The 14,937-nt window shown below is 41.0% G+C and overlaps 1 protein-coding gene across 2 annotated transcripts in view; it reads left to right on the forward strand.

Annotated features, from left to right (window-relative positions):
* SEL1L3 (SEL1L family member 3) overlaps window positions 1–14,937 on the forward strand; it is a 99,027-nt gene that overhangs the window by 16,728 nt on the left and 67,362 nt on the right. Inside the window, exons 3-6 of one of the 2 annotated variants that reach the window (XM_059924161.1) lie at window positions 6,154–6,280; window positions 7,919–8,040; window positions 8,394–8,509; window positions 11,520–11,578. In XM_059924161.1, the coding sequence (XP_059780144.1) occupies window positions 6,154–6,280; window positions 7,919–8,040; window positions 8,394–8,509; window positions 11,520–11,578 (424 nt within the window). Of the gene's footprint in view, window positions 1–6,153; window positions 6,281–7,918; window positions 8,041–8,393; window positions 8,510–11,519; window positions 11,579–14,937 lie in introns of those variants that run through there. The other variant, XM_059924163.1, reaches the window with a different exon arrangement.

Here is a 14,937-nt window from a genome sequence, read left to right on the forward strand (position 1 = left end):
CAACCACACATGAGCTCACCTGCACCCTGCACATGCCCTCTAGTTTGAGTCTGTGATCTCCCACCCCTATGCCTCGGCTAAAGAAGCTTCTTTTACAGGCAGCTGCTGTCCCTGGCTGCCCCCCAACACTCCCCCACCCCCAGTGCCATCTTTCATGTCTTCCTGGCAAAATCATACTCATATTTCAGTAGCCAGCTCAAATTTCCCCTCCTTCCCCCAAAGCACTTTTCTTTTCTTTTGACTCCCACATCAGAAATTAACTTTCTACCCTCCAGCCTCCCCTAGTTCTCTGTTGGTACCCACCACCCCCTTATGATGTGTATCATGTTCAATTCAATAAAGATTGATTGAACACCTATCACGTACCAATTTCTTTACTAAGTCTGGAGGCTCCAAGATGCAGACATGGTCCCTCTCTTTAAGGTGGTTTTACAGGAAGTAAACACAGCTACCAATCGTAACAGCTACTTTCCCTTACTGAGCACTCGCTATGTGCCGGGAACTGGGCTAATTGCTTTGTGCGAGTATCTAATTTAATCCACCCCGTGCTCTACTGTCGTTATTTACAGAGGAGGAAACTGACTCAGAGAGGTAGAGTAATTTGTCTAAGGTCACACAGCTAATAATGGAGCTAGGACTTGAACCCAGGTCGTTTGGTTCCCAAACACCATGCCTAACCATTAAGCTATACTGCCAGATGACATCATGAAGCCATTTACTTATTGAAGTCACTTATTCATTGAAAAAAGTTACTGAGCAGTCGACGTGTTAGGCACTTTGCTAGGGTTCTTCACAGAGGAAGTGCCATTTGAACAGAAACTTGAAGGATGAGTAGAGTTTTCACTGTCAGAAAAGGAATAAAGGAAAGGCATCCAAGCAGAAGGGAAAAAAAAGAGGAGGCAATGCAGACTGATGGGGGAGTGGGGACGAGCCTGCATCCCTTGGTGTGAGGGATGGCAAATGAGTTTCATCTTGCACGCCAGCCCAGAGCGATGGGGGTAGCCACCTAGAGCACAGTGCTGAGAGGGATTCTGAGGCCGAGTCTGTGCTTAGTGAGAAAGAGTGCCATGCGGATTGCTTACCGATGTCTGCCACAGGTGAAGTGTGGAGTAGCAGCACTTGAACTATTATTTGTTCAGGTAGAGTCTCAAGTGTGAGATAGGCAATTCAGGAAATAAGACTGGGAAGGCAGGTTGGGGCCGCACTTTGGAGGTTCTTAAATGCCAGGGTCAGGTGCAGTAAGCATTCTGTCCTACTTCTACCTATATGAACGTTTTCCTGACCTTCCCTCTTAAGTCAGAAACTGGGGAACCTGGAAGTTTCCTTCTTCTCCACTCTCTTTTCACTGACAATTCATTCTCATTTTCAGGTCCAATAGATTGGAAGTGGAATTTCTTATAACAAAATTCCTTTACAACAAAATCATAGAAGACTAAGTCAAATTTTGGAGACAGACTTTACGTGTCTCTGTGAAAATATCAGTTTATTCAGTGAGACAATTCAGGTTAATGACATGACAATACTTTTTGTAACTATAAGAACTACACATTTGATACTTCTGGAAAAAAAAAGACACAGTTCTTTCTTTCCCCCAGTTAATCACTGTAGACTGGATTTTTCAGTAATACTGCTAATGAGTACCTAGCATCTGCATTGCCCTTTATGATTTTTGAACCACTTTTCCTATGCAGAATGTCTCATTTAATCCTTAGTAGCCCCAGGGAAGGACAGTATTCTCATTCTCTCCTTACAGAGGGGAACACTGAGGCCCAGGGAACTCGTTAATGGAGTCCCAGTTCTTGATTCTTTCAACTTTGCTAAGCCACCTCTCTGAAATATGCTAATACAGTCCTAACCCAGGTTCTAACTTAGAAGGAATACACTTTTTTATAAGTTGAATTTTCACTGACCTGGATCATCCTGTTTTCCTCACCCACTGGACTTTGCCTCTTTGAAGCGGATTGAACCACCACAGCACCCAGCGCGGGGAGACCTCTGCATGCGAGTGGGAGACCTCTCCCCACCTGCACGGAAATGCTCGGAGATGTTGTTCTCTTCCCTTGTAGCCAAAAAAGTAATACATGTACCTGGTGGAAAGTTCAGAGAGCATAAAAGGGTTTGGGGGAAGAGTAAATTCCCACCCACCCTACTCTTTTGGTCCTATTTCTAGAAGCAAACTCAATAACACTAGTTTCTGTGTCTCCTTCCAGAAATGTTCTCTGCCCTGTAAGCATTAGGTTGATAGCCCCTTCTCTTCATACACACATTGGAGGATACTATAGACTCGGCCCTGTGTTCATTAACAATACGGCAGAGATTTTTCTATGTCAGTACTTGCTACACAACCCCATTCTTTTCAATAGCTTCTTAGCATTGCGTTGCCTGACACTCCATAATTTCTTTACTTTGTCCCCTGCTGATGGTCATACAAGTCATTTCTAGTCTTTTACCATTAACAACAAGGTTTCTCCAAACATCCTTGTACATGTATCTTTGTACACACAAATAAATATTTTTGGAGGATAAATTACTGGGAGTGGAATTTATTTATTCTTAAGACTCCTGGTATTGAGTATGTTACAGACTTCCTTAGTCACTCACTTCACTGCCTAGTATCCTTGGGGTGGAAGTTCTGACCTAAATCATACTTGCTAGAAGGTAGGGTTTTTGTTCTCAGGCTTTGGCTTTAAGGAAAATAAAACTCCAGATCGCTGCTGCCTGTTTAGTGTCCTGCATTTGGAAAGCAGATTGAGTTATTGACATTCTAATTTTACTTCTCTGGGTGGGAAACTCTTAGCTTCTTTTCCTCCAGGTTCCCCTTACAAACTTTTAGCCACAGTTATTCCTTGCCTCAAGACTATCTCTAACTTCCCCACAAAGGGACTGAGGATCTCAGCTGCATCACTGTGATGTATTTGAAGCTCATCCTGAATAGGGCTTTGTTATGTAGAAACGGGCCTTTCCCCAGAGCAGGTGTCCTCTCAGGGCTCTGATCACTAGGCTGAACTGGAGAATGGGCTATGTAACCCCCCCCAGCCACTCCACTCAGGATGATACTCAAAATACTTAACAAATAGTATGAGCTGGGGGCCCCAGTCAGGCTCCCCCGGGCGCTGGCCCTGGTGCTGAAACAGGATGGTGCTGGAGATCCTTGCTGAGCCGGGTTCTACTCTGAAGGAGAAGCCAGGGTGGATGGGTAGTGGGTGGGGGCTTTGGAGGTTCAGGGCAACACCAATCATCTAACCAATACACTGACATGTTTCAGTACTTTAACAACCAGTACAGCCGCTCAGGGGCATGCCAGCTGAACACCAGTCCTAGCTCTCTCTGTGAGAGCTTGTGAGATGTGATGTGGTTTAATAAAAAGCTCATTGTTTTGCAGTGGCAGACCAGGTTTGAGTCATACCTGGGTCTCTTATTAGTTATACAGCCTTCAACAAGACACTAACCCTTTTCTTGTTGCCAAATGAAGGAGTTTGCACCATGTTATATCTAATGCCTCTTTTTGCTCTAGAATCTGAGGAAATAAAACAAGCAAAATGACCAAGGGGGTAGGTTCCAAACCTGAACTGTTTTCCTGGCATTTTGTGTTTACGTCATAATGATGCCTTTTCCCTACCTAACTTCCTCGTTCAAGATTAGCCAAAGAAATGGATCTGGGGGAAGGACCTGAAAAAAGAGAGACTTAATTTTTGGCTTGGGCAGCATGGGGCACGTTATAAAATTATGGAACGTGTTGGGTGAAAGACACGTTCAAATTCTGACTTGGCCACAACTATGTTCATTTGATCATTCATCCATTCATTCATTCACTCCCTAAATATTTATGGAGGCTCTAGCAAGTGTTGGCCACTCTTCTGGCTCTGAGGATGGAATAATGAATGAAGTAAAGTGCATGCTCTCTTGGAGCTTACATTCTATGTAAGCGAGCCATTTAACCTGTTTGGGCCCAAGTTCTGGGCTTAAGTGTTCCTACCTGTAAATTCTTTAATGGGGCATGGCACTGGTACTGTTACTCCCCATTCTAGTGCCTATGACACCCATCACTCATCATTTATAGCACTCCAAGCAGCCAGTCAGTTACTAGAAAATGTTATCCTGGGCTAGGTGAATTCTGAAGTCCTTCCCTGCCCCCAAATTTCATTCATATTAGTTATTTCTAATGAAATGGAAAGACAATATTATACTGAGGGAAAATTGTAATAGAACTCCAAATCAAAGAACCATTAAAGCTACTGATTTTACAAGAGAACCACCATCACTTTGGTTTGGTTGGATACAAAAGATATGTGTTTATAAAAATTATTTTAGATCTTTGCATCTTAGAGTTTCCCTCCACAGGCTTTTGCTGCAAGTTCTCCTATTCAGCCAGCTTTTCTTTGATCACTGGATAAAGGAATGGCTCATCAACATTCACTTTTAACTCCCTTCACTTTGGAAACCTCCTTTATGAAGCCTCCTTTTACTGGAGTCAGGTTGGGCAGAATGAAATCCTGTTCATTTTAATAAATGTTTCTACTCTACACTGGATAACTCAACATCAATCACTAGCAGAAGGCTTCCCAGGGGGCAAACATGACCGTCTGGTCTCTTATGTTCCACTCAACATGGTGGAAGCCAACCAAGGTTGGCTGATATCAACCTCTTGGTGAATTTTTTCCTTGGATTCTGAAGACACCCTTGCAGTATTTCCACTTCTAATCCCCTCCCTCCACTCCCGTAACTAACCAGCAAGTCCGGTGTGCGCAAATTGAGCTCAAATTGCAAAGAAATAAGGTTTGAAGTATTTTTGTTGGAATTGATAACTCCACGCTTTTGGATTTCCAAATGCATTTCTGAGACTATGAAAACATTGCTCTTATGATTTCCAAGTTGTAATGAACCAGAGGTACCTTTTTATATAATAAAACATTTTTCCCCCTTGAGGAATGAGAGCTGGGGTGTCCAATATCCCGGGCTGAGGCTCCTGTAATTTCTTCCAATATTGGCATTCGGTAACTTGCGCAGAAGTCAACTCTAAGAAGCCCAGGAAAATAGATTATTTCCACCATTTAATTATGGATATTTAAACCAAGGAACATTTTAAGAAAGAGAAAAGTGATCTTTATTTCTAGGTTGTATTCGGTGAATTTTTTTTCTTTGAAGGGGGGTGGGGTATTGGAAATAAAAAAATCCATATTAGCCTTGTAGGTATTAAATATAGATGAAATAATTCAGTTTTCCCTTTCAGATTTGTTATGGATGCTCCTCTTTTCTAGAACCACAGAATTCTCACACATTTGCAAAATAAAGTGGAAGCCTCCCTAGTTTTAAGGAGTATGGTTAGTAATATTTGCATAGGGTAACATGTTGAGGTTATGTGGAAAGTCTGCACAGATGAAAAAAAAAAAAACTATGCAATTTTAAGTGCATAGATTCTGAAACCAGACTGCTCGAGTTTGAATCCCAGCTCCACCTCTTATTATTCAACCTTCTCTAAGGCTCAGTTTAAAGGGGGACAGTAATAGAATCTACCTCATAAATTGTGAAACTAAGCAAGATTATTCCTGAAATGTGCTTAGCATGTTGCCTGGCATATTCTAAGTGTTAAATAAATGTTAGCATTTTGGCAGCTGTGCATCTATTTCCTCATCTATAGACTGGGGATAATAATGAGGATTAAATGAATTTATATATAGATATATATTTTTTTATACAGTAGTGTGGACCATAGTGAGTGCTACTGAAGTGTTAACTATTATTACTATTACATAAATTCAAAATGCTTTTCTTAGCATTAGAAGGGCAGGATGTAAAATGGTTAAGCACATAGACCCTGAGCTGGAAACTTGAAATTTCGCTCTACTACTTATTAGCTCTGTTACCTTAGGCAAGTTATTTTACCTCTCTATACCTTGGGCTTTTCATTTGTAGAATGGGACTAAAAAAGAATCTCCTTTATAGGGTTGCTATGAACACAAATTGAGATAGCTCTGTAAAGTGCTTCTCAGGTGCCTGGCATATATTCAGTGTGCAATAAATGTTTGCTAATATTTTCAGACTCTTCATTTAAATGTTTGATGGGAGCTAGGCAGTGGGTTCCAGGAAGAATGTGATGTTGGAAGCAGTGTTTTTCTGGAAATAATTAAAAGGCAGCCGTCTTGCTGTTTACAGATGTGGTCACCCTCCTGGGCTTTCTCTTTGCCTCCAGTGGAGAAAACACAGGCATTGTGAAGAAGTTCCCGAGATTTCGGAATCGAGAGCTAGAGGCCGCCCGACGCCAGCGGATAGATTACCCAGTGTAAGAAGAGGCCGGTGATGGGGGCCGGTGGGGCGGTAGTGCTCTTTTTATCTGAGGACCAGAGCAGGCTAGTGGAGCCAGTTAGGAAGACCTACCTTTGTAATATGCTTTGGAAAAATGATGAGATCTACATAGCTTAGGCAGAATTTGTGGACCTGGGAACCTCAAAGCATTCTGAAATTATTCTTGCACTTAGCAATCAATCCTCGCTTGACCTTGTATGTTGGTGCTGGGAATGACCCAAGTAGGTGAGTCAGGTGTTGGATCCTGAGGCTTTGCAAGGTGTCAGGTGCAGCCAGCCACAGCCCTGCCAGATTGCAGCCTTCACTTTGCCTTTTCTGTCTTGGAAGATTGGATGAACTGCTTGAAATCTCACAACTTCTGATCTCCTCCACTGATTTCAGCAAAACCCAGATATATTTTTTTCCTTCTGCTGAATTGAAGATGCTGAAAATTGTTCGTGGTTCACCTCAGACTGGATGGATTTAGCAGGGTGATTTTAATTCTTCCCATGCTGCTGGCTGTAGAAAGATCTTGAGTCACTTTACTAAGCGTATGTTCTTGCTAAGCTTCCTTTGTAATAACTTATCTTCATGAGCTTGCTCAGCTGGGTGGGTCAGGAGGGAGCTGTGTGGTACCATCTGTTTGCATATCTTACCACCGATTCGAAGGCCAGATGATAAAGCCCAGAATATTCTAAAGGTCTTGTTGGGATGAGTCCCCAAAGAACCTGGGGCTGCTGCCCCTTTAACCCAAACTGTGAATTGGTTACTGGGGTAATGGAGAGCATTCTCTGTACGGGTTTTGACCTTGATTCATGTTTCACGTGCAGAATGCATTACTCCCAGCTTATCTTTAAACTGCTGGTCACTAGCACAATGTGTGGCATCAAGCAAGTGTTCTAACAGCAAATATTTGCTGAATGATTGGTGGATCACATAGCTTGGCTAAATGTGTCCTAGTTAAGTTGACCACTGTTATTTTATCCTCACTCCACAAATCACAGATGGACAATATTTTTTCAACTAAAATAGCCCTAGTCCAGAAATGGAACAATTAGAGTAGTTGTTCCACATTGGTCAGCCAGAACTGTGATACTGAATAACCTAATATGGGCATTAAAATTGTATCTGTGTGTCCTGATTAGCATATAGTGGTGCCATTTGCAAATTATGGCATTTTTCTGCCTTACGGCTTTTATCTTTGAAAGAAACAAAATTGCTCAAAAAGCCCTAATTATGTTTTTTTTTAAATCATTGAAATTAGAACAGCTTCTTATCAAGTCACCTCTTATTAAAATCCAGATTTTTATTCTGTGTCTGGCTTTATAAGCCTTAATCAAGGATTCAAATGGTGGGCCTGTGCGAAGCTCAGAAAGGCACAGGAAGAGTTTTTGGTGCAAGGTACCATGTCTGCTAGTTTTGTACAGCGACGCTTAACTCCTGTCTTTTGCAGTTACTATAACTACCTCCTTTGTCTCAAAAATCAAGCTTTGCAAGCTGATCTCCCATGATGAACACGAAGGCAAATTCATCCCTTCATTGGAAAGAAAGCAATTTACTCCGTCATTGTTAACTGTAATTACCTGCTCTTGGATGATATCAATCTGCAGAATTTTTTTTCTCCTCACTCTTACAGGTTTACTGTTTCACTGTGGCTTTATTTACTCCATTATTGCAAGGCCAATCTCTGTGGGATTCTGTATTTTGTTGATTCTAATGAGATGTACGGCACGCCTTCTGTATTTCTTACTGAAGAGGGTAAGTATGAAACAGAACCTTTAGAACGATAGTGTAGTTTTCTTATGCTCTGTCTACTGGCAGATACGTCTGTCTAGAATAAGGAATGTTGTCAACGTGGCAATTCAATGAGAATGATGGTTTCCAAATATGGGATTCAAGTTAAACTTTTTTTCTGGAAGCTTAAAACAAACATATACAGATGAATGCACATATGTGTTTTGTTTGTTTTGCTTTGCTTTGCTTTTATTTAAAGGAAGAAGGAATGTGATCTAGTCTTATAGCTTTTTAGGACAGTCGTCGAAAAGATATAGCCCCTTCATTCACTCCTAAGTATTTTCTGTCATTTTCACAAGCTTTCATTTTCCTTTTAGGCCACTTGCATATTCAAATGCATCTTGTCAAAGGAGAAGACCTTGCTGTAAAAACAAAATTCACCATACCCTTGAAGGAGTGGTGTCGCCTGGATATGTCTTTTAATGGCGGCCAGGTACTGAAAGCTGGCTCCACCGTGATTCATATCAACATCGTCACTTAATTTTAAGCATTGCTGTAAAGTCAGGGAGCTAGGAAATCTGCAAAAACAAATTTGTGGTATCTGATAAACTTTTACAACCATAACACTTTTTTAATCAAATTTTTATAGTTGGAAATTTAAATCATAAGAATTCTATCCCATTTAATTAACTTTTAAAGTGCTTCTTTCGACTATATTGTGAATGAGTAAATAATATAGCCAGCTACATAACCACAATTATCTGAGCAATTGAAGCCTTTTCTCCTAGCGAGATAGGCTTTGGGGAGATAAATGTTAAGACAGCTTTGGCCATATTTATATAGTGTTATCAAATCTACAACTTTTTTACAGGAAATTTATTGGTTAGTTCAGCCAAGAAATGGTATGACTGTTTTGGGCAGTTAAAACAATTGCTTATGCTTGGCATTAAACCGACAAATAGCAACCAACAAACCTAAGTGATAATTCTGGTGAGATGGAGGTTCTTTAACTACTTTGTACTATAAAACACTGCACATAATAGTTTCAAGCTTTCATAACACAGATTTTATGGATTATGGCAAACCTCTTGCTATAATTGAAGATAATTCCATTTCTTCATATATACGGTGTCAGTATGCTCCTTTTTTCTGGTTACTTTATTTTCTCATCAGCTTTCCTTGTTCATTTGTAATTTTCCGATAACAAAACTGGAAAAGACATTTTGTTTGTCTTGTGTATTGGATAATACACAGACTTCCCTTGGCGGTTAGGTCTATCACATTTCCTTTTTCTGAAGAGAAAAGAAATCAAGTCAGTCCTTGTAGCTTTCCTGAGGAGAGTCTGTAAGATGTTAGCTGGCAGTTTTTGTATGTTTGTTTCCTTAATGCTGTTAGGTGACATTGCTGTGGTCCATGTTTTAGCTTCTCATTTGCATGAGGATTATGGCGGCATAGCTTGGTTGCTGCATTCTCTTAAGGTCAGCTCAGTACCATGTGTCACTTAGGTATCAAATCATCAGAGCAAATCACAGATATTATTTTGCACCAGCTGTATGCAAGGCACTCTGCTCAAGGAGCTTACAGACTATTTATGGAAGTCACATTAAGCAGGTGAAGGGGTGTCATAAGGCGAGCTTAATTGCCAAATGATTCGTATTGATTCACAGAAGAGAGACAGCACTTCACCCTGGGGTGCTCAGGGGAGGTTTCATGAAGAAGGTTCCTACGGATGGGCAGAGTTTAAATGGAGAAGCAAGGAGGGGGTACTTTAGCACATCATTGGAGGTTGGCAGATAAACCAGTTTGGAGTAGAAATTCGCTGCCTATAGAACGCTAATAGAAGAAAAAAATGTCTTTAGGGCTAGAATGTGGAGAATCTTGAATATCATGGAATTTAAATTTCTAGTTGCAAGGCAGCACAGCGTCATCGAAGCTTTCGGAGCAGGAGAGTAAATCAAAGTAGTTCTTTAATTAAAGAGATGAATTTAATGGCAGAGTACATGATCGGGTAAAACAGGAGAGGAGAATTAGGAAGACCAGATGCAGTGGAAAGAAAAAAGAAGTAGATTTTTTTTAGTAAACTTTTGCCATTTGCCCTTTCGTCTTTCCATCCCATCTGGTCTCTCTGATCACATAGGTTCCAAAATAGTACTTATTGTTTTTCTACACAAAATCCAGCTCTGTGGTGAGACTACTATATTCATTGCTTTGACTAAATGGACACATTGGCTTAAAGTAAATGGTTGGTTTAGAGAAACAACTGGTCTGACTCATTTTCTTCTCTGAACCAACATGCTCTATATGGCTGAATTGGGTTGGATTTTATGGGTTAGCTTTTCTTTCATAGACATGGTGTTGGAGCCATATCTTCGACAATCTAATTAAGCCAGAATGTGTTTCCTGAACACTTGCTCTGCGCTAGCACTGGGGGGAATAAATTAAGCCCCTTAACCCCAGGGGCTTATGTTGTAGTCCCAGACACGAGAAGAATACATGACAGCTAACAACATTCGCGACGAAAACATTGTCACCATTGAAATGACAGTGACAATTCTCAGCGCTGAGGGAGAGAGGTTGGGAAGCCACAGTGCATGAAGAACATTCATCCCCTGTCTTGTTTTTCCCCCTAAGGCTCTCCTGGAATCACAGTCAAATTCCAAGAACTCCTTGTTGTATCTTACACATTTCCTTGTCTTTTTACGCAACAAGCTTTCAAGCACGAATACACCAAATGAACCTTTGGCTGGTAGTGTGGAAGTGTCCACAGCCCACTGGGGGAAACTGCATTATAGATATTTTTATCACATTAAGTCATTTGAAGGGACTTTCCTGGTGGTCCAGTGGCTAAGACTCGGAGCTTCCACTGCAGGGGGCATGGATTTGATCCCTGGTCGGGAACTAAGATTCCACATGCTGCACAGTGTGGCCAAAAAAAATTTTTTCAATAAATAAATAAAAATAAAACGACCAAAATACTTCTCTAAAAAAAAGTCAGGACTTCCCTTGTGATGCAGTGGTTAAGAATCCTCCTGCCAATGCTGGGGACGCGGGTTCGAGCCCTGGTCCGGGAAGATCCCACATGCCGCACAGCAACTAAACCCATGCGCCACAACTACTGAGCCTGCTCTCTAGAGCCCACGAGCCACAACTGCTGAGCCTGTGTGCCACAACTACTGAAGCCCACACGCCTAGAGCCCGTGCTCTACAACAAGAGAAACCACTGCTCGCCGCAACTAGAGAAAGCCCACTCAGCAATGAAGACCCAATTCAGCCCAAAATAAATTAATTAATTAATTAATTTAAAAAAAAAAGTCATTTGGAGAAATTGTGTCTTAAGTCTCAAAATATACACAGGGCTAGTAAACTGCTCCTTTTATTTTTTGCAGAAACTAATCAGGTGAAAGACTATGAAGCCTATTTTACGAGTAACTGATATCCAGGACTGTATTTATGATGTGGGGTCTTGAGGCATAACTGATCCTTGTGTATCTCTCCCAACATAGATAGTAGTAACCACCAGCACTGGACAGGATTTGAAAGACTACCATAATCAGACCATTAGGTAAGTGTGATTTTTCTTTTGATTCAAAATTTGCTGGATGAGGGTTAAGGAACCTTCATACGTTAGCCCTCAACCCTGAAGTTATTCCCACCCTGTCTGATTCAGTTTTTTCAAGCATGGACTGTGGCTAATCTGCCCTGTAGCTAATCTTTGTACTATTTTTTTTCTTTTTTAAATGTACAAAAACTCTCCGTGTTTTCCCCACAACCTTTTTTTTTTCCAAGCAAGAGAAACTTGTTCTCTCTCCAGATCTCACTGTAAATTATTCCTTTCATGACACTTTATAATTTGTTTTCTTTGAAAATTATCTTCTACAAAGGATTCGGAAAAATAAGAGTATTAATGTTGCTTATTGAGAAGGGTTGGTAAGTTTGGCCTAGTATAGAACATAAAAGCAGACAGCCTTCATATTTATGTTTATAATGTAAATTTGAAACGTATGCAACTATTGATATTGGGGTAACTTTTCAGTCTTATATAACGATTCTCTACAAGAGTTACAGAAACTGAGAATTGGGTCTTTTTCCTCATTTGTCATATATTTTTAATTTGCTTCTACATCCCTGTTTAAGAGTGGGTCTTACAGTGTCAGAAAAATGGGGCATGAGCTCTTCTTTAGGAACTCGGGATATCTCATCATATCTAGATTTTATATATATATATCAATATATATAATGTGTATATATATATATATATATATATATATATATATATATAAGTTCAAATGCTTAAGAATAAGTAAAGGACAGAAACAAAAATTAGCAGCTTAAAAAAATAAAATAAAATTAGCAGCTTCATATGTATAATTTTAAAAAATTTATCAGGGGAATTCCCTGGCAGTCCAGTGGTTAGGACTCCACACATCCAGTGCAGGGGGCATGGGATCAGTTCCTGGTCGGGGAACTAAGACCCCGCATGCTGCACAGTGCGGCCAAAAACAAAAATGTATAAAAAAAAATGTATCAGGACTGTTGGGCACTTTGGCTGGGGGATGGGGGGTGGTTCATTCCTTCATCCTTTAGTCATTTCACTACGCTCAGCCAAAAACCATCTCTCCAAACAGGCTCCATTCACTCAGAGTCTCCACACAATCCAAATTTTCTTGGAAACCAATTATTAGAGAAAGGAAAGCAAAGAGGGGTGACGACAGCAGAGTAGGGGATGTACATTCTACTTCTTTTTTTTTCCCCCACCATTTCTGTTTACGTTTAAGTCAAACAATTTCTTTTAGGCTCTGGGCACATAGAACAATTCTTTTTTTTTTTTTTTTTTTAGAACAATTCTTATTTTCATGACTGGATTAAAGGATTAGAGTTATAGCTAAAGGCTAAAGCAGTGTTATTCCTTAGCCTGCGAAGAGAAAGTCAGGGGGTGACTTGATAGCTATATTGAAGCATAGAGGCTGAGGCCTTAGAACAGAGCAGAAGTCTTAAGTGCACCAGGTGGATTTAGACCAGTGAGGAAGAATTCAACAGATATGCGTTTTGTTATATAACCAGCGGCCATGGGCTCTTCTATGAAGAGTTTGAGAATAGGAAAGGCCTGGGAGTTTGCTTTGGAGAAACAGCTGATGTGTGGCCCGTTTAGAAATCTCTTCGAGTGCCCTGTTTTGCCCCAGAAATTAAGGGTTTGCATTTCAGGATGTGAGGTCTAAAATAATGCCTGCCCTTTCTCCCCTGACACCCACATGCAACCTCAGACACTTTTGACAACCGATTGAATTTCATAAGCTTTTTTTCATTTTCGATGTAAGGGCTTCCTTTCCTCTTAAATCCCAGAAGCGTAGCTGCTGACACGAGCGGAGTGAATCACAGTAAGATCCAGGGCTGGGACTAGGGTGAGGCAAGGGAGGCACCTTCCGCATAAAATGTAAGGAGACACCAACAAAACTTAGTCATTATATTAGTTTGCCAAGGCTGCTGGAACACAGTACCACAAACTGAGTGACTTAAACCACAGAAATGTATTGCCTTGCAGCTCTAGAGGCTAGAGGTCCGAGATCAAGGTGTCAGCAGAGCTATGCTCCCTCTGAAGGCTCTAGGGAAAGATCTGTTCTAAGCTTCTCTCCAGCTTCTAATAGTTCCTTGGCTTGTGGCAGCATAAAGCCAAACTTCACGTGGCATTTTCCCTGTGTGAGTGTCTGTCTTTGTCCAAATTTCCCCTTTTTATAAGGATACCAGTCATATTGGATTAAGGGCCCACCCTATTCCAGTATGATCTCATCTTAACTAATTATATCTGCAATGACCCTATATCCAAATAAGGTCACATTCTGAGGTACTGGGGGTTCAGACTTAAACATGAATTTTGGGGGGAACACAATTCAGCTCATAACGATAGTCATGATAAATAACATTTAATACAGTATTTTTTTTTGCGTTTTTTTTTTTTAATTAATAGCTACTCTATTTATTTATTTATTTATTTGTTTGTTTTAGCTGTGTTGGGTCTTCGTTTCGTGCGAGGGCTTTCTCTAGTTGTGGCAAGCGGGGGCCACTCTTTATCGCAGTGCGCGGGCCTCTCACTATCGCGGCCCCTCCCGTTGTGGGGCACAGGCTCCAGACGCGCAGGCTCAGTAGCTGTGGCTCACGGTCCCAGTTGCTCCGCGGCATGTGGGATCTTCCCAGACCAGGGCTCGAACCCGTGTTCCCTGCATTAGCAGGCAGATTCTCAACCACTGCGCCACCAGGGAAGCCCCTATTACAGTTTTTTTAAAAATCAAGATTAATGTAAAGAATCCATGATGAACAAAATTACAAACTTTTAAGTAAAGATGGAATCAGTATGATCATGTAAGATTCCTGAATTCAGGACTGATTTTCAGGTACATACCGATTCAACATCCTGGTGAAAGCTTTGAAATGATTCCTTACCTGGTAATATGAGCAGTCCCCAGGCCCAAGACTTCCCATTACCACTGTCTCAGCTGCCCTTCCCCTACTCCTGGGACCCCCTCCATCAATAGAACAACTAAAGAATTAATGTTGGGCCCACCTGGGATTCCTGTGGTTAACTAAAGAATTAATGTTGGGCCCACCTGGGAATCTCATTCACCAGAGAGATTTCAGAATGGGCCAAGGTAGTAAACTAAACATCAAATATTGTAGATGGTTATAGGTGTTCCAAGGAAAGCCTCTTAATCCTCCTTTTTATTTGTTCTTGTAAAGTAAACATAATGATAGCTGTTGTCAGGCAAAAGTGGTGTAGGAAGATCAGGAATTAAGTGCTCAGAAGTTCAGTGCTGCAGTAACAACTGCAGACTTTTCTAGTGTCGAATTCATGCATCTGTCCATCCATCCATCCATCCAGTATATATTCATTCACCCAACACATTTACCACATGCCTGACACAGTGCTGG

Source organism: Balaenoptera ricei, chromosome 5, assembly GCF_028023285.1.
Source record: "Balaenoptera ricei isolate mBalRic1 chromosome 5, mBalRic1.hap2, whole genome shotgun sequence".
Classification (NCBI taxonomy): Eukaryota; Metazoa; Chordata; class Mammalia; order Artiodactyla; family Balaenopteridae; genus Balaenoptera; species Balaenoptera ricei.